This window comes from Bactrocera tryoni, unplaced genomic scaffold, assembly GCF_016617805.1.
Source record: "Bactrocera tryoni isolate S06 unplaced genomic scaffold, CSIRO_BtryS06_freeze2 scaffold_960, whole genome shotgun sequence".
Classification (NCBI taxonomy): Eukaryota; Metazoa; Arthropoda; class Insecta; order Diptera; family Tephritidae; genus Bactrocera; species Bactrocera tryoni.
The window spans coordinates 6,630-28,186 of NW_024396611.1; the positions used below are offsets into that span (position 1 = coordinate 6,630).

Genomic DNA, 21,557 nt, shown 5'->3' on the forward strand with positions numbered 1-21,557 from the left:
AAAGCGTGGTTCTTCAACATATCGCTGATTTGCGCCCACGCCCCGACGGAAGAGAAGGACGAGGTGACCAAAGATGCCTTCTTTGTGCGCTGGGAGCGCGCTTATGAGAGCTGCCCCCGCCACGATGTCAAAATCGTAATGCCAGGGTGGACAAAGAAGGTATCTTTGGCACTACAGCCTCCACGACGAAACATCCCCAAATGGGTTGAGGCTGATCGACTTGGCCGGGGTCCGAAATATGGTTATCTGTGGTACTAGATTCCAGCACAAGAAAATACATCAAGCTACCTGGCTGACTCCAGATCGATAAGCCACCTGCCAGATCGATCATGTTGTGATAGACGGAAGACCGCCGAGATGCGTGAGTAGGAAGAGCTTGATAAGTCGGCCGACAGGGGTAATGCTAAAAAATTCTATGAAAAAATGCGGCGGCTTACGGAAGGTTTCAAGACGGGAGCATACTCTTGTAGAACCCCCAAAGGTTATCTAGTCACCGATGCCCAGAGCATACTTAAATTATGGAGGGAACACTTCTCCAGACTGCTGAATGGCAGTGAACGTACCACACCAGAAGAAGGCGAACCCAATTACCCAATCGATGACGATGGAGCAGACGTTCCATTGCCCGACCATGAAGAAGTTCGTAAAGCAATTACCCGCCTGAAGAACAACAAAGCGGCGGGAGCCGATGGATTGTCAGCCGAGCTATTCAAACACGGCGGCGAAGAGCTGATAAGGAGCATGCATCAGCTTCTTTGTAAAATATGGTCGTACGAAAGCGTGCCCAATGATTGGAATTTAAGTGTGCTCTGCCCAATTTACATAGAGGGAGACCCCACAATCTGCGCCAACTATCGAGCGTATTGTATGAATGATTAAAGCCCACCGTCAATAAACTGATTGGACCTTATCAGTGTGGCTTTAGACCTGGCAAATCAACGACCGGCCAGATATTCAGCATACGTCAAATTTTGGAAAAGACCCGGGAAAGGAGAATCGACACATACCACCTCTTCGTCGATTTCAACGGTGCTTTCGAAAGCACGAAAAGGAGCTGGCTTTATGCGGCGACGTCTGAATTTAGTATCCCCGCAAAACTAATACGGCTGTGTAAACTGACATTGAGCAACACGAAACGCGACTCCCTATCGTCCGACTTCTTCAACCTGCTGCTGGAGAAAATAATTCGGGCTGCAGAACTTAATCGAGCAGGTACAATCCTTTATAAGATTGTACAGCTGCTGGCGTATGCCAATGATATTGATACCGAAGTTGAAGTTTTTTCTTGTTGGCTCTCGCGTCGCTGTTGACAGTCATAACTTTGAAGTCGTAGATAATTTCGTCTATCTTAGAACCAGCGTAAACACCACTAGGAATGTCAGACTGGAAATCCAATACAGGATAACTCTTGCCAACAGGTGCTACTTCGGACTGAGTAGGCAATTGAGAAGCAAAGTCCTCTCTCGACGAGCAAAAGCTAAACTCTATAAGTCGCTCATAATTCCCGTCCTGCTATATGGTGCAGAGGCTTGGACGATGACAACAACTGATGAGTCGACGTTGAGAGTTCTCAAGAGAAAAGTTCTGTGAAAGATTTATGTTCCTTTGCGCGTGGGCCACGGCGAATATCGCATTCGATGGAACGATGAGCTGTACGAGATATACGACGACATTAACATAGTTCAGCGAATTAAAAGACAGCGGCTACGCTGGCTAGGTCATGTTGTCCGGATGGACGAAAACACTCCAGCTCTGAAAATATTCGACATAGCCCCCGCCTGGAGAAGCAGAGGAAGAAAACGACCTCCACTCCGTTGGAAGGACCAAGTGGAGAAGGCCTTGGCTACGCTTGGAATATCCAATTGGCGCCACGTAGCGAAAAGAAATCACGTAAGCGGTGTCTACGCCAATAAAGAAGAAGAAGAAGAAGAAGATGATGCTAAACCAAAACCAAAAATAATAAATTTTTATAATAAATATAAAGCTGGAATTGACACAATGGACCAAATGGTGCGGAGATACACCAGTCAACGACGATCTTCAAGATGCCTAATGGCAATGTTCTTCAACATGCTAGATATTTCTTCACTTGCGGCATATATAATGTATTATGAAAATAATAAAATGATTGTCAAAAAAACGACAGAACGTCGTCAATTTATGCGTAAACTAAGTGAAGAACTAGCAGTGCTGATGGTTGAACATCGCACGGCGAATCCACAAATAATGCGCCACTTCTCCACAAAAAGTGCCGTTGAAAGTGTATTAGGCCATACACTGACAGCAACAGTACTGGGTACTCGGTTGCTAATAGGGTGATGGTTAAAGTTTAAGCTTATTTAAACAAAAAATTAAAAAAAAATCAATTAAATGAACTCACAAATAGCTTTCTTTTAAGTTAAAAACGACGATTTAAGAGCTTAAAATGAAATATTGAATTTTTTTAAGCTATTCACACAAATACACCGCGGTGGGTACCCGGGTACCCGGGTACCCGGTTACTAACATAAGGGTTAAGGTAACAATATGATCTCAAAAAAAATTGTTCAGAACGAATTACTATAGCATACAGCTTCCATACACACTGAACACATAGTTACCAAGAGAAATGCAGCTGTGAAGGGTATTTAGATTCGGTGCAACCGAAGTTAACGTTTTTTCTTAGCTTCGACCAGTAATGTCAAGTTTAGTATAATGGAAATGTGTTAACATGAAAACCGTAAAACAAATCCATGCTTATAATGCGAGTCTGTTACAGAGTACCGATTGCCCTTCATAACGCAATTCGCCAAAGAACGTAAGCATATCATAGAGAAGGTTTACGGTACGACCATTACACAAAAATTTCATTTTGTGAAGTGGTACTGTTTTGAGTGAGCGTGTTTGACCACAGTTTACATGTGGGGCACGAAAATAACTAAAATCAAATGAATCATGTGAGTCACAGACAAGAACTGAATTCATTTATTATAGAAGCAAACTACAGCACTTATAGATATACTTACATAACTTATTCTTACGGTAGATGGCGCTACTAACTTTGAACGTGATATTGTCGAAAAAAAATAACACCCCCACTTATCGCAATATTCACTGAAAAAATGTATAAAATATCAAATTTATTCTATAGAAACTATGCCAAGAAGCGACATAAACTTATAGTGTTTTGTTGTACACAAACTTTTAGTTAAAATATCAGCCGGCATATGAGCTGTTGGCAAATACAGTATTTTAACAATCTTACCTTTTACTAGATCACGACAAATATGATATTTGATATCAATGTGCTTTGTACGTTTGTGAAAGACTGGATTTGCATACAGTTTTTGTGCACCCTGATTATCATTATACAGGCTGATTGTGTACATTTTATTAGTTATTTCATATTGTAATTCCTTTAGTACAATGCTTCCCTACATGCCTCAGATAGGCTAATATACTCTGATTCAGTGCTAGAGAGGGCTACACATTTCCGTTTTTTACATTCCCATGATATTGCCCCATTACATAATAAAAAACACATTCCATATAAAAATAAATATATATATATATGTCATACGACTAAAATCATCTATGAACAGCATAAAGTATCGGATTTCCATAGGGCACAGAGATCAGTATGCACAATATTTAGCAATTCAGTACTTCTGCTACCTTCTTTGGGGAAAGGTAAGCGGCTCTGCTTGCCTTCACAGCAAGTGACACATGATGACTTTGATATATCAGTCTAACTATCAAGTGTTAATCCCTGTACTGCCTCTTGCATCTTATTCAAATACTGGCTGTTGACATGTCCTAGACGTCTATGCCAAACTTTACTGGACGCCATCACTGCAGCTCATGAACGACATTCAGGTATGTTTAGTTTATACACCCCGTTCAACAGATTCTCTATAGCCACCAGCACTTCTTTTTGGTTGAAAATCTGACAACCATAATTATTAAATGAAACTTTGCTTCCCTTTGATAAAAGTTGACTAACAGATAACAGATTTGTAGTCAACTTTGGTACGCATAATACACCTTCTACTGTAATATCATATTCACAGTACATACCACAGGTACTTTATCTTTATTTGCCACGACAATTTCTTTGACCATAAGCTCCCGAGACATATTTGACAACCATTCTTCGTTCGCGGTAAGATGAACACTCGCCCCGGAGTTTATATACCAGTCACTATTGCAAAATTCACCATACAACAAGTAAGGAAGGGTTTAGTTCGGGTGTCACCGAACATTTTATACTCTCGCATGATAAAGTGATAATCGAGATTTGATTATCCGTCATTTACATATTTTTTATTTTGCTGTAAAATTAATTACATTAGTAGTTCCTGAGATATGGTTTTTCAATTTAAAAAAAAAGCCTGGGTGCAGCTTCCTTCTGCCATTTCTTCCGTAAAATTTAGTGTTTCTGACGTTTTTTGTTAGTCGGTTAACGCACTTTTAGTGATTTTTAACATAACCCTGGATATTATCCGATTTCTTCCATTTTTGAACTGTATATGGAAATGCATAAAGGAAACGACTCAATAGAGTTTGGTTGGCATAGCTTTAGTAGTTTCCGAGATATGTACAAAAAACTTAGTAAGGGGCGGGGCCACGCCCACTTTTCCAAAAAACTTACGTCCACATATGCCACTCCCTAATGCGATCCATTGTGCCAAATCACTTTAATATCTTCATTTATGGCTTAGTTATGATACTTTATAGGTTTTCGGTTTTCGCCATTTTGTGGACGTGGCAGTGGGCCGATTTTGCCCATCTTCGAACTTTACCTTCTTCTGGAGCCAAAAATACTCTCACAACAAAGTTGCTAAGGAGAGTATTATAGTTTTGTTCACATAACGGTTGTTTGTAAGTCATAATGTGTATTATAGTTTTGTTCACATAACGGTTGTTTGTAAGTCCTAAAACTAAAAGAGTCAGATATAGGGTTATATATAGGTACCAAAAAGATCAGGGTGACGAGTAGAGTTGAAATCCGGATGTCTGTCCGTCCGTCCGTCCGTGCAAGCTGTAACTTGAGTAAAAATTGAGATATCATAATGAAACTTGGTACACGTATTTCTTGGCCGACCACTGCCACGCCCACAAAATGGCGAAAAACGAAAACCTATAAAGTGTCATAACTAAGCCATAAATGAAGATATTAAAGTGATTTGGCACAATGGATCGCATTAGGGAGTGGCATATTTGGACGTAATTTTTTTGGAAAAAAGGGCGTGGCCCCGCCCCCTACTAAGTTCTTTGTACATATCTCGGAAACTACTATAGCTATGTCAACCAAACTCTAAAGAGTCGTTACCTTTAAGGATTTCCATATACAGTTCAAAAATGGAAGAAATCGGATAATATCCACGCCCACCTCCCATACAAAGGTTATGTTGAAAATCAATAAAAGTGCGTTAACCGACTAACAAAAAACGTCAGAAACACTAAATTTTATGGAAGAAATGGCAGAAGGAAGCTGCACCCAGGCTTTTTTCAAAAATTGAAAATTGGCGTGGCATCGCCAACTTATGGACTCAGGAACTACTCCACCGATTTCAATGAAATTCGGTTTATAATATTTTCTTAACACCCTGATGACATGTATGAAATATGGGTGAAATCGATTTACAATCACGCCTTCTTCTAATATAACGCTCTTTTGAATTCCATCTGATGCCTTCTCTGTATAATATATACATTAGGAACCAATGATGATAGCGGAATAAAACTTTACACAAATACGGTATTTGAAAAATATGTAAATGACGGATAATGAAATCTCGATTATCACTTTATCATGCGAGAGTATAAAATGTTCGGTGACACCCGAACTTAGCCCTTCCTTACTTGTTTATTTTGACTTTTGGGCATTGTCTTTGGTCGCAATGCTACCAACATAACGGTTCTTATTGAAACTCGCAAACGCACCACTAGAACTGACAGCGCTTATGTCGCCTTCGTTTCCCCTTTCTTTCATGTCCAACAACTTGGTTTTAATGGCGTCTGCTGTCAATGGTATGCCACAATGCTCGATCGCCATGATCATCGGTGAATATTTTTCTCTTAATCCCGCTAACAAAAGCGATGCGACCCACTCATCATTAATGTTAAAGCCTGTACCACTTAATTTTTGGCTAGTTTCGATGATTTGTGTCACGTACGAATCATTGAAACACTATTTTCGAGTCTTATTGAAATCAGACTCCTCAGTAAACTGATTCTCCTCGTGAATCCTGAGTCATCAAATAGGTTCTTCAATTTCTTCCACAGTTCATAGGTCGTTTGTACACTTTTAATGTGCACGTATAATGACGAATCTATTGTCAAAATTAACTTTGCTCTGGTTTTCGCGTCACTTGCTGCTCCTATTTCTGCTGGTATAGTCTCCAACTTGATGATCAGGCATTCCTTCCAGCACTAAGAAATTCTCAGCCGCGAAAGCCCACTCACTGTAATTTTCACACCCTTTCAGTTTAGGCACACTGACAAGATAGTTCGTCGTCATTTTCACAGCCACAGCGTTAATTACTATTTTTTTTAATACCTATGCAAAGTATATTTCTGCTATGAATGTCCAAAAAAAATTGCGAGAAAAACTAATTAATGTCTGGGCCCATAACCTAAAATCAAATTAAACACGTGAGTCACAGACAAGAACTGACTGAATTCATTTATTATAGAAGCAAACTACAGCACTTATAGATATACTATACACTCAGCGAAAAAAAACTCACGCACTTAACAGAGCGATTTTATATAGTATAGGTCAAAACTTAGATTCATATTATCCTAAGATAAACATTTTTTCTTTGAAGGTCAACCGCTTATATTTAGTTAATGTTTAAAGCATTTTTAAATAAAAAACTTATAGTTTAACACTTATTTTATTGAAAAATGTAAAAACACACACATAAGAAACCACAGAAGTTAATTATGTTATGAACAATAATGTAATTTTTAAACAAGTTATTTACATATTTTATGTTTTATATGATTTTTATTTAGCAATATATTACATAAAAAATTAAAATAACATATTTTGTATAAAAAAATTCTTAGTATTTTGTAGAACACCCCCTCCTCCTAATAATCTCGGTTATTTGTTTAGGCATGAATTCAAAAAAGCGTTGAAGATAATTTTTATTATTATTATTTCTTCATTCCGCACAGCTTCAATAATATTTTCCATTTCTTTTAGACTTTTTGGACGCTTTTCTCTTATCATTTTGCCCGTCATTTTGCCCGTCATTTTGCCCATATAATGCCAGCAGTTCTCAATTGGATTGAGATCTGGACTGTTTCCTGGCCAAGTGAGAAACTCTATTCCATAAAAAACTTTTTGTTTTGAAACCTGTAAATGTTTGTAATAAATTATTGAAAAACCTATTTCAATATTTTTATGCTTTGGGTGCTGCGTTGGCTCTATGACAAAGGGCTGAAATACCCAGAAAATTAACTTTATCAGCGTGTTCGGACAGCTGTTCAATAGTTCTCAAAACGCCTTCTCTCAAAATTCCAATTTATATTTCGGCATTCACAGATCCTTTTAGAATAATCAGCGGCCCAACACCAAACTTGGTTGCAGCTCCCCACACCATTAAATAAGGCGAATGCTTTACGGTGGGCCAAACATAGTTTTAAACAAGTAAGGAAGAGCTAAGTTCGGGTGTCACCGAACATTTTATACTCTCGCATGGTAAAGTGATAATCGAGATTTCATTATTCGTCATTTAAATATTTTTCAAATACCGTATTTTTGTAAAGTTTTATTCCGCTATCATCATTGGTTCCTAATGTTTATACTCGTATTATACAGAGAAGGCATCAGATGGAATTCAAAATAGCTTTATATTAGAAGAAGGCGTGGTTGTGAACCGATTTCACCCATATTTCGTACATGTCATCAGGGTGTTAAGAAAACATTATATACCGAATTTCATTGAAATCGGTCTAGTAGTTCCTGAGATATGGTTCTTGGTCCATATGCATGCAGCTTCCTTCTGCCACTTCTTCCGTAAAATTTAGTGTTTCTGACGTTTTTTATGAGTCGGTTAACGCACTTTTAGTGATTTTCAACATAACCTTTGTATGGGAGGTGGGCGTGGTTATTATCCGATTTCTTCCATTTTTGAACTGTATATGGAAATGCCTTAAAAAAACGTCGGTTTCCGCCATTTTGTGGGCGTGGCAGTGGGTCGATTTGGCCCATCTTCGAACTTAACCTTCTTATGGAGCCAAGGAATACGTGTACCAAGTTTCATCATGATATCTCAATTTTTACTCAAGTTACAGCTTGCACGGACGGACGGACAGACGGACGGACAGACAGACATCCGGATTTCGACTCTACTCGTCGCCCTGATCACTTTGGTATATATAACCCTATATCTGACTCTTTTAGTTTTAGGACTTACAAACAACCGTTATGTGAACAAAACTATAATACTCTCCTTAGCAACTTTATTGCGAGAGTATAAAAAACGCTCCCCTTTCTTACGACGCTCTGTGGCATTTCCGTCGGGTTCCAACAAATTAAATTTGAATTCATCGGAAAAAATAACATTTCCCTAATCTGATGTAGTCCAAGTTTTGTGTAATTTTGCCCACTCTAGTCGCTGTTTCTTCATTCGAGTAATGAGAAGTGGCCTTTTGGCTGGACGTCACCCTCGGAATCCAAGATTATTCAGCACATTTTGCATAGAACGTGTAGTTATTTTTACCCAATTGGTTTCGTAAAATGTTGCATTAATTGTTCCAGCATGTGAAAGCGATCACTATTGCACATCCGTTTAATTTGTCGTTCGTGACGAGGTTTTGCTATTTTCAGACGTCCACTGCCCTTTTTTCGAGCCAATCAATTAAAATACGTATAATTTTTAATTATTATGTTGTCAAAAAAGTCTTGCGGTATTTTCGCTAGTTGGCGCTGAAAGCGCGTAGTTCTAGTTTTATTTGTCGTATCGGGTCATGCTATACCTTTTTGGAAAGCTCATTTCACGCGCTAACACGTGTTTGATTGATTGTTGTTTCTTTTAAGTAGTTCGTGAGTTATAGCGTCGCAAACATGGATCAAAATAAAGAGAAAATACGGCATATTTTACAGTACTGCTATGATTAAGGCAAAACTGCATCACAAGCCGCCAATAAAATTTGTGCCGTTTATGGACCCGATACAGTTTCCATTTCCACCGCACAACGATGGTTTCAACGTTTTCGTTCTGGTGTAGAGGCCTGTCGTCGAAAATTGCGATAAAATCGCTGAATTGGTCGAAAAAGACCGGCATAGTAGCAGCCGTAGCATCGGTCAAGAGCTGGGCATGAGTCATCAAAAATTCATTTAAATTTCAATAAAAAAAAAATTCAATAAAAATACCGCAAAACTTTTTGACAAACTATTATATTACGCACGCCCCAATCCCTAATGCCTATTTCAAGAGCTATTTTTACATTTGGATAATTTATTTTACCTAAAGCTACGATTTCTGCTTTCTTTTCCACCACCATGTTCAACTTTAAAGAGTTAAAAATTTCAAGTACAAATTACAAAACATATTATGTAGCCATGACCTCAACATCACAACCAAAATACGTTTTTTAAAATGTTATGTTTGGTCAGTGCTTCTCTATGCGATAGAAACATGGACTCTAAAAATCACAGATATGAACAAGCAAGAGTCTTTCGAGCTATGGCTTATTAGAAGAATCCTAAAAATTCCATGGACAGATCGAGTTACAAACAATGAAGTTTTGAGAAGAGTGAACCGCAATAGAGAGTTGTTAAGGACTATAACACAAAGAAAAGCAGCCTACCTAGGACATATTATGAGGCACTCTAAGTATGAGCTCCTACAAATAATTATCCAAGGAAAAATTGAAGGAAAACGGGGTATTGGCCGCAAACAACTTTCGTAGCTTCGAAACATTCGACAAAGGACAGGAATCCAGAACATTGGCAACCTTATAGATGTGGCGAGAGATAGAAAGAAATATGCTGCGATAATTCAAAATCTGTGATATTTTTTATTTTTTTCTTTCAATATGCAACATATAGTATATGTATATTTAACATGTAAACAATACATTATTATATTAATATTAAGCTTATTAACATAGTACATATTATTAAATGTTATATGATCACCAATATTTGAATACGAATTGGCAAATAAAGAAGAAGAAGAAGTTAATAACTTTAAAATTTCAGCTGAGTAATTTTTCATGGATTCTATAGCTCTCTCTATTTCGCCTTTCGTAATATAATTGCCAGTTGGTCTGTGATGAAGATGAAGATTCTGGTTCAATCTACTGTCATCCGAAAAAGCGTTTTCAATATATTTTTATACTCTCGCAACAAAGTTGCTAAGGAGAGTATTATAGTTTTGTTCACATAACGTTTGTTTGTAAGTCCTAAAACTAACAGAGTCAGATATAGGGTTATATATACCAAAGTGATCAGGGTGACGAGTAGAGTTGAAATCCGGATGTCTGTCTGTCCGTCCGTCCGTCTGTCCGTCCGTCCGTGCAAGCTGTAACTTGAGTAAAAATTGAGATATCATGATGAAATTTGGTACACGTATTTCTTAGCTCCATAAGAAGGTTAAGTTCGAAGATGGGCAAAATCGGCCCACTGTCACGCCCACAAAATGGCGGAAACCGAAAACCTATAAAGTGTCATAACTAAGCCATAAATAAAGATATTAAAGTGAAATTTGGCACAAAGGATTGCATTAGGGAGGGGCATATTTGGACGTAATTTTTTTGGAAAAGTGGGCGTGGCCCCGCCCCCTACTAAGTTTTTTGTACATATCTCGGAAACTACTATAGCTATGTCAACCAAACTCTATAGAGTCGTTTCCTTCAGGCATTTCCATATACAGTTCAAAAATGGAAGAAATCGGATAATAACCACGCCCACCTCCCATACGTAGGTTATGTTGAAAATCACTAAAAGTGCGTTAACCGACTAACAAAAAACGTCAGAAACACTAAATTTTACGCAAGAAATGGCAAAAGGAAGCTACATCCAGGCCTTTTTTAAAAATTGAAAGTGGGCGTGGCTTCGCCCACTTATGGACCAAAAACCATATCTCAGGAACTACTAGACCGATTTCAACGAAATTCGGTATATAATATTTTCTTAACACCCTGATGACATGAACGAAATATGGGTGAAATCGGTTCACAACCACGCTTTCTTCCAATATGACGCTATTTTGAATTCCATCTGATGCCTTCTCTGTATACATTAGGAACCAATGATGATAGCGGAATAAAACTTTACACAAATACGGTATTTGAAAAATATGTAAATGACGGATAATGAAATCTCGATTATCACTTTATCATGCGAGAGTATAAAATGTTCGGTGACACCCGAACTTAGCCCTTCCTTACTTGTTTCCATATACTTTTCTTTTCATTTATATCAAATACCACCTGATTGTTTTCATTTATGAGGATTGAGGGCGGAGTTTTACGATGAATACCTGCGGCTTCTTTCAATTTTTTGTGTAAATGGAAGGTATCATTTAAAAATTGTGGTCTTTCAATTTCTTGGCATTCGTTGTTTATCCAGTTTGTTTTTGCATTAAGGATCATCTTCCTTATTTTCTTATTCAGCGTTCTATACATGTCAGTGTTTTTATTTTTATATTCCCAGCGTTTACTTTTTAGTTTTAATATGTCAACTGTCATCCAATTATTTTTATTTTTATTATTTTCTTTCTTTTTTATTTCAAGAGAGTTTTTTGCTGTGGTACAAATTATCTCTTTTAAGTCGCTCCATATACTTTCCGCACTTCCTGATAGGATATCATTTATTTTTTCATTGATTTCACTTTCAAATAGGCGTTTCGCACTTTCGTCTCGCAACTTATCAACATTTAGCTTAAATTGAGGCTTACTTTTTTTTAATTACGGCTAGCCTAATACGCAATTTTGCCAGTAGCAAGTTGTGATCAGAAGGTACATCCGCTCCTGGATATGTATTGACTTTTTTATTGAGGAACAGAAGCGATTATTTATCAGAATATAATCTATTTGATTTCTGATGATATTATCAGACGTGTCCGATGGAGATTTCCATGTATAAACTCTTCTGGGAGGCAAGCTAAATAAGGTGTTCGAAATTATTAATTTGTGTTCTTGACAAAATTGAATTAGTCGATCTCCTCTCTCATTTCTTTCACCTAAGCCGTATTGGCCTGCAACTCCTTCGACTTTTTCTCTTCCAACTTTTGCATTAAAATCGCCTTAAATTATATCTATTTCGTATGGTTTTGTTAATCGCATAAGTTCGTCTAGTTCATCATAGAAAGTTTCTATTTCGTCATCACTTTTGTCGGACGTTGGTGCATAGACTTGAATAATATTAATATTCAGTGGTTTTGCAAATAGCTTTAGCATCATTGATCTATCAGATTTCGGCACGAATCCGATGACAGATTTTACAATGTTTTCTTTAACTATAATGCCTACACCATTGCGGTGATTTTTAGTTTAGTTGCCAGAGAAAAAGAACTTTGTATTTTGGGAAATAATATCGGGAAGGTTGTTTTATGTTGTCATCTAAAAGTTCTTTAACCCTTTCATGGCCGATGTTGCCTATAGGTTGAAATTTTCATCAGTTCATACTTGAGTTAAAACCTACATAGCTAGATCTGTCCTAAAAAATGCTTTAGCTCCGCCCATTTTAATTCCGGCATGAGAGGGTTAATTTGATTGTTGATTTCGTCTTTGAAAGCCATGAAGTACTGATAGAATTTCGAGTATACTGGTGTGTCTGTACTTGTTTGTATGTCGGCTTTAACGTTAGTGGTACAAGTCAGTTTGTCATTGGGTTTTGCAAAAAGATTCAGATATTTTTTTCGCAAACGGTTCAATTCTTTTCGTTAACAATTTGTAAGATGATCTAACCTGTTTACTGTTTAAAATTTTTTCTCTTTTATGGGAATACTTATGCCGTTTCTAAGAAACAATTTACCTTTTTCGGTGTCAATAACTGCACCTCGTTCTTTTAAACTGTTATTTCCTAATATTCTGTCAAATGTTCTGAATGTGGGTAATAAAAAAATTCAACTATTGATTTTGGATCATTAAACAAATTAGCCATTTTGTATGGGATCCGGTGTCAATCAGTATTTAAAGCATTTGTCGGCTCTTCACCTTACAATCGTATTGTTGTTCTTGGTTACTATTTTCAATAACTTCGTTATAGTCGCTAGTAATATGTCTGTTCTTCTTGTTCTATAGTATGGTGATGATCAGGGAGTAATCAGTCGGTACTGGTTCTTCTCCATCTGTTTGTTGGTAAGAGTCTGTCTGAATATTAAAATTCTTTTGACGGTGGGCTATTTCGGTAGTGGGCATTGGTGTTCTTTTTACCTAAATCAAAATGTGGTCAGTTCATGTAGTTAATCTGCTTAGTGTGGATACTTCTGTCAATATTCATCGGTTCTGATCACGGTTGTGGTTTGGCAACCGAAGGACGAAATGGTTGGTATATTGGTCGTTGTGCGTTATGATGCGAATTGGTTACCTACATTAGTAAAATACGGCCTTTGATGTGGTTGTTAGAAAAATTATTTGATTACTTGGAATTCATAGTTGGGTTTTGCAGTGTGCTAATTCTAGAAGGAAGGAATGGTATTCCCGTCGGAAACAGACGTGGTACTAACATTGGTCTATTGGGTTGATTTATGCTTGATTTTCTAACTTCAAACATAAAAGCAATGCAGTTGGTAAATCAGCAGGCTCCTTCATGCCGAAAACACGTGAAAGGTCTTCACGTAATCCGCGAATAAAGGTATCAAGGGCCTTATCTCTGTACAGCTTGGTCATTAATTCTTCTGATTCCCTATCTAATTCCATACACCCTATCTTATTAAGGATCAAAGATAAATGCTTATAAACGGTCTGATGGAATTCTTCAACAGACGGGTTAAAACCTTGTGCTATGGTGGTCATTTAGTACTATAATGTACTCAAGTCCCCATGCAAGTAGTGTAGGGTCTTATTGCAGATGGACCTCCAATTCAAAGGAACACTATACGACTCTACCACAGTATCTGCGTTACCAGTTATTTTGTTACGAATATTATGCAAATTACAAAAGTACTTTGCCGTACAAACTGTGTGTTTATATGTTTTGAAAGTTCTGTCTATACTTTTCTTCCATAGGCCAACCCCGGCCGGGTCACCAGAAAATTCTCGCAGGCTTTTTACAATATCGGTCACTTTGTGTAATTCTCAATTTTGACAAAGTGGGAATAGTCACTCCCTTTAATAATAGCTCACTCCCCATATAATGGTACTTGTACTGTTCAAAACTACTTAAACGAACGAAGTCAATAACTAATTTCGACAGAGAAATAAAATTTTATCTTCGAGAAGGTATGAAGGGTCTTAAGGGATCCGGAATTCAGACAGAATCCATAATATACTTAATATGAACATTTTCGAGATTTCAGGTGACTTTATACTGAATATATCGGATAGTATTGGAGATATCTCAATGAAAATTACGGAACGTATTTTACTCATAACAGTGTATCGGTGTGCTTAATATACATAAGATTGGGCTTAACTTTACCTAATATCAGGATTTTCAAACATCCGGCTGACTTTGTGATTATATGTGAGGTACCTTAATGAAACCCAGAGAACATTTTAGATATGTAGATACCCCAATTTTCATATACTACGTAAAATGATTTTCGTTTTGCTAACTAATCTTATATCAAATTTGTCGGGCAGTGTATGAGTTATATAGAATGTATGTATATATAAAATTGCTTAGATTCCGATTCTCTGCTTGACGTCATACATCCTATGGTATTTCCCTGGCTTTGATCCTTGCAAGGTGCAAGAGTATAAAATGTTTGGTTGTACCCGAACTTAGCACTTTCTTAGTTGTTTATTTATTTATTTGTTTCTTCTATATATAGTATTAAATTAAAAATTATCATTTATATGGACTCCTTTAATACTTCGATAGGTTTTAACACACTCCATATAATGCAAATGTTTACTTAATATATAACTTGATAGATTTTTGATTTAGCCCATTTTACATAAATTCAACATAGCCGACATTGTCGTGAGATGTCGATTCATAAAAATTTTGTCAACTTCGCGACGATGCGCACAATTCAACGTCAATATAGTACATACGTACATATGTATATGTCTGTCGGAAAAGTTGTCATTTGGTTTTTAAATGTTTTGTCTGAACTCGCGAGAACTCGCCTCTACTTCCAGAGCGTTTCAACGGAGGAGTTTTATCCTATTATTATATTGCTTAATTTCAATTGAGAAATACTGATGATACGTAATATAATAATATTTAGAAAATAATAAAAGTTTAGTATACCGTCCCAGGATTTCGGGAATAAAATGGGTATGGTCGGATAGAGGAGACTCTCCAGATCACGAATATATATGGTTATAGGAATATATATGGTTATAGGCAGGAAGCTTATAGTTTTCGAGATTTTCGCGTTTAAAGTTGAAAATTTGCAATATTTTAATTACATATTTTCGATATATAAAATTAATTTTGCACTTATATTTTTCAATTTTATATACACTAACACATCACTAATTCATTTGTACACATTTATTTTATATAATATAGTGCAAAAATAGCTTTTAATATACATTTAAATTATTGTTGAATAAATGTATAAAAAAAAGGAGTTCTACGCGAAAAAAATCTGATACACCCCGGTGTTTGACCTACCAGGGTTATTTTTTTTCGAAGCGCGGCCGAAGGCCACCCACGCAAAAAGGAGTTCTACGCGAAAAAAATTTGATACACCCCGGTGTTGGACCGACCAGGGATATTATACTCTCGCAACAAAGTTGCTAAGGAGAGTATTATAGTTTTGTTCACATAACGGTTGTATGTAAGTCCTAAAACTAAAAGAGTCAGATATAGGGTTATATATACCAAAGTGATCAAGGTGACGAGTAGAGTTGAAATCCGGATGTCTGTCTGTCCGTGCAAGCTGTAACTTGAGTAAACATCGAGATATCATGATGAAACTTGGTACACGTATTTCTTGGCTCCATAAGAAGGTTAAGTTCGAAGATGGGCAAAATCGGTCCACTGCCATGCCCACAAAATGGCGGAAACCGAAAACCTATAAAGTGTCATAACTAAGCCATAAATAAAGATATTAAAGTGAAATTTGGCACAAAGGATTGCATTAGGGAGGGGCATATTTGGACGTAATTTTTTTGGAAAAGTGGGCGTGGCCCCGCCCCCTACTAAGTTTTTTGTACATATCTCGGAAACTACTATAGCTATGTCAACCAAACTCTACAGAGTCGTTACCTTTAAGCATTTCCATATAGAGTTCAAAAATGGAAGAAATCGGATAATAACCACGCCCACCTCCCATATAAAGGTTATGTTGAAAATCACTAAAAGTGCGTTAACCGACTAACAAAAAACGTCAGAAACACTAAATTTTACGGAAGGAATTGCAAAAGCAAGTTGCATCCAGGCTTTTTTTAAAAGTTGAAAATGGGCGTGGCCTCGCCCACTTATGGACCAAAAACTATATCTCAGGAACTACTAAACCGATTTCAATGGAATTCGGTATATAATATTTTCTTAACACCCTGATGCCATGTACGAAATATGTGTGAAATCGGTTCACAACCACGCCTTCTTCCAATATAACGCCATTTTGAATTCCATCTGATGCCTTCTCTGTATAATATGAGTATATACATTAGGAACCAATGATGATAGCGGAATAAAACTTTACACAAATACGGTATTTGAAAAATATGTAAATGACGTATAATGAAATCTCGATTATCACTTTATCATGCGAGAGTAAAAAATGTTCGGTGGCACCCGAACTTAGCCCTTCCTTACTTGTTTTTTATAGGTTGTTGATTCTCGTATTTGGGGTATAATCTGTTCACTTTATTACAAATGATGTCGATAAGATAACACTGATTATTTGACAGTTTGTAATTCATTTGTTATTCTTAAATAATCATACTACAACAATAATTTAAATGTATATTAAAAGCTATTTTTGCACTATATTATATAAAATAAATGTGTACAAATGAATTAGTGAAGTGCTAGTGGATATAGAAGTGAAAAATATAAGTGCAAAATTAATTTTATATATCGAAAATATGTAATTAAAATATTGCAAATATCATATAACGCCAATATCTCGAAAACTATAAGCTTACTGCGGCTATAACTATATATATCCTTGATCAGGATAATCTCCTCTATCCGACCATATCTTTTTTATCCTTGAAATCTTGGGACGGTATACTAAATTTTTTCCCAAATGTATGTATGTATGCTTATACTAATTTTAAAATTTTTGAAATAACTGAAATAAATGTGTGACAATGACTTTGCTTTGCCGACAATCATTCTACTGCTGCGTTCTATTTGTTGAAAACAAAAGTGGAGTGTTTGTAATATTTGAATTATTATATTTATTGCGCGTGGCAAGGAGAAGCAAACGTAAGCGGACGTGTATTTAAAAATCGAAATAGGTACTCATATCGATAATTCATTTGGAACATTAAAAAATAATTTCCCATCGCCGCCGAGATATTAAAGATTTTTTGTGAGTAGTTCGTGCATCGTGCCCATTTTGTGGAGCACATTTCGAATCGTTTGTTGATGAACGCTACGTCCTGAGGTACGTAATAGTACTTCCTTCTGTATTTCTGGTGCTGATTGCCTTGAGTCTACTTTTATTATTTCGACTTACACTTTCACTTTTACACAAAATTGAACAAATTTAAATTCTACTGCAACATGATTTAATAAATTGAACAACTTAAATAGAAATACTAGATTGCCATTAAATATCCTCGAAAAAAAGCAGATAAAAAACATACTAAAGCCAGAAGTGTACATAAACTTTTGTAGTGTGACTTTTAGTTCTTTTTTTCACAATAGTGAGTTCCAGGAAGAAGTGAAGGGCGTTACTACGCCAAATATTACATCTTAATAGCATCGTTGAACATTGTATGAAATATTCCGATTACGGTGTGTTTTCGTTGAAATTTCAGACCACGGAAGGTTCTGAAAGTTATGTACGTAAACTATTTTTGTTCACTCTGTATACACTGACGGGGGTTTGGCACAGCTGATGTTGGTTCCTTCAGTTCTCTATAGTTCCGTAAATGTAAAAGGTGGGTCGAAATACTCACCTTTATGTATCTCTCGCTATACTTAATTTCATTTATGATATATTGTGGTTGTTTTGTTACAATAATTTAAATAAAAACAAACAAATTTCATTGGACAAAAGGTTTGGCACATTAACACCCCTATTCTGTGCTTTTGACAAATTAATAAAATATTGACAATTAACTCAAATATTTAACAAGCGAGAAATATTTTGGAATTCTGTGGCAATCTTGATAAAAGTAAAAGCTTCAATTCGTAAAGCTTTCCCCACACGTATGGTAAAAAAAATAATGTAAATAGAAAACAGCTGATTTCTATTCAAATTATTCGTTAAAATGGACTGTTCTGCAACGTAAGTTTCCAAATTTTAATTATTAACAAAATTTATAATTTAACTTTTATTTTATAGTAAACCCAAGCACGATAGAGCTACGCACGAGCAGCTGGAGGCATATGTGTTGTTTTGCTAAGCACACCCAGAAATAGGTACGGGGAAAAATTGCCCAAAAACGCCTCAACGGATGAAGGAGTTGCGGCAACAGCTGGCAGATCAACTTAATTTGTGCAGAGGACCAATAAGAAGTGCTGCAAAATGGAAAGAGGTAACATTTTAGATTATTTTTCGTTTATTTATTATATTGTGTTAATTTATAGACGTTAGGCGTTTGGAAAAGCCAACTGCGCACTCGAGCAAGGCGGTTGAAAATGACTCAAAGGCTCACAGGTGGAGGTCCAAGTTCCAAGCCGATGACGGACTTCGAAGAAATGGCTTTGTCTACATTTGGCTCAGCCGCTGTAGATGGGATGCAAAATGTACAAAGCCTAGGTTTAACGCCAATTGAGGAAACGGATGAATGCGCAATTTCATCACCCATGGGTAGTCCTCTACAATTATGCAGTCAGGTAGATGCAAGCCCAAATCCCGAACACTATACAGCAAGTCCATCGACACCACCTAGGTATCTTAGCTTGGAAAACCAGGTAAGTTTTCATTATGATATAATTACAAAATATAAAATTTTTTTGCAATTTCTTATTTTCTTTTAAGGATGCTTCAACTTGATATATCAAAAAGGAATGCTGCTGAGGAAGAGAGGCGACGGGAGCCTCGTGAAATGATGCAGGCACTAATAAAATCGTTTACTAATAATGTAAAATAATATCTAAAGTTTAATTAAAATTGAAATAACGTAGGTATATGTAATATTTTTATTTAATTAATATTTATTGAATTAATTAAGTTTGGTTTTTTTGTTTTATAATAAAATAAAAAAAAATGGAATGCAAATTTCAATTTGTTTCCTTTTAACAAAAAGGACAAATAAATAAACAAATAATGGAAGTAAGTAGTGTATTTCGAAAGTCGAATTGTGAGAACATCTATATATGTACATAAGTATATGGATTAGCTTCTGTATATATATAAGTAAAGAGTTGATATACATATACATATCTTGATCTTGTTCTTTCACCTTCGCGGATGTACTGTGAAGAGTTATAATCATTAATTGTAGAATCAAAGTCTTCTGCAACCCCGTCATCCATTTCGTTGAACGTAATGCCTGCTTTCGTCATTATATTATGCAATATAACGCAAGTACTAACAAACAAAGCGGAAGTTTCGTGTGAATAATGTAGAACTCGGTGCTTCAACAAACATCTGAAGCGAGATTTTAAAACACCAAATGCTCTCTCTATGCAGTTTCTTGCAGAACCATGTAATTTGTTGTATTTTTGCTCTTTATGGGTATTAGGTGTTCCCACTGGTGTTAAAAGCCACGGTTCTAGAGGATAACCTTGATCGCCAATAAGCCAAGATTCTCTCCGTTGTTGCTCAGACGTATTAGTATGCTGACGAATGAGATGTTCTCGTAGGTCAGAAGTTGCCCAAATTCCAGAGTCATGTGTTGCACCCGGAAATTTAGCATTTACAAATGTAAAACATAATCGGTGATCGCAAACCTAGAAAACGATACATTCAAAAATGGCATTGCCATATATGTATGTGCATGCAAAAATAAAACTTACTGCTTCAACATTGATACTGTAGAATCCTTTTCTATTTAAATATAAATTAAGAGGACGTTCGACATTATTTGATGGTGGAGCAATGATAGCAATATGCGAGCAGTCAATTGCTCCTAGGGTGCTTTTTATTCCAAATTTTCTAAAAAATCTGGAATATATTTCAAATAAATTAGCATATTATTATTTGTATTACAATAATACTTGCCCCGTTTTTATAAAAGTTTCTTCCTCTATTGAACTGGGAAACTTTATTTCTCCTCCCTTCACCTTCACAATAAGTTTTGCCACAGCTCGCACACTTCTCGAAAGGGATGACTGCCTCATGGGCAAGTTGACGTTGCTATCTACACATTTCTGATATGAGCCGTGTCCAAAGAAGTTCAAAGCTGCTAGAACCCTTACAGTTAAATGTAGTGACGTTTTCTGATTATCATGTGGGGCTAGTTCATCAATTAGGCGGCGGCAAATTTCACGAGTTAATCTAAAATTTTGCACAAAGGTATTCTCGCTCAAAGAAAATGGATTGCTATCGTCGCGTAAACTTTTTAAATGCCGCGCGCTATTCCTATTCTCACAATTTTCACCTTCGTTTAACAATAATAACAAAAGTAAAATATCTTCCATTTTCACAACAAGATGCACAATCAGATATAACGAGCACTGCTGTCAAGAGCATTTGACAACTTATAGAGAAAAGATCTTTTTATTTCAGACACAGAATACCAAATGCTTGATAAATTTAAAACTTTGACAATTAGAAATATGTTGAATTTGTCAAGTGCACAGAATAGGGGTGTAAGAATATACTATGTGCCCAAAAAATAAGGTGACATTGTATTTATTTTGAAAATTCTTTATTTATTCCGCCAAATCAATTTCATCCCCTTCAAAGTAATCCCCTCCCGATGCAATGCACTTATGTCAACGGACTTTCCAATCTTCGAAACACTGGTTGTAGTCACTTTTCGGGATGGCCTTCAGTTCCGTCTTCGCTGCGGCTTGAATCTCCTCTATCGTATAAAAACGGTGTCCCCGGAGCAGTTTTTTGAGCTTGGTGAACAGCCAGAAGTTGCACGGCGCCAGATCAGGTGGTTGCGGAACGATATGGTTTGATTTTTTGGCGAAATGATCACGAATTACGAGGGCAGTATGGGATGGTGCATTATCGTGGTGTAAAAACCAAGAATTGTCTTTCCACAATTCCGGCATTTTTAGGTGCATAGCGTTACGCAAACAACGCATAACGTTCAAATAATATTCCTTGTTGACTGTTTGACCGGTTGGAAGGAATTCATAATGCACAACACCACGATAATCGAAGAAAACAGTCAACATGACCTTGATTTTT

The 21,557-nt window shown here is 36.4% G+C and overlaps 1 protein-coding gene across 1 annotated transcript; it reads left to right on the forward strand.

Moving 5' to 3' along the window:
- The first annotated feature begins 17,862 nt into the window (after positions 1-17,862).
- LOC120782130 lies at positions 17,863-19,372 on the forward strand. The gene is made up of 3 exons (XM_040114269.1): positions 17,863-18,783; positions 18,836-19,162; positions 19,230-19,372. The coding sequence occupies exons 1-3, from the start codon at positions 18,703-18,705 to the stop codon at positions 19,242-19,244; spliced, it is 423 nt and encodes a 140-aa protein (XP_039970203.1). The 5' UTR covers positions 17,863-18,702; the 3' UTR covers positions 19,245-19,372.
- Positions 19,373-21,557: the final 2,185 nt, after the last annotated feature.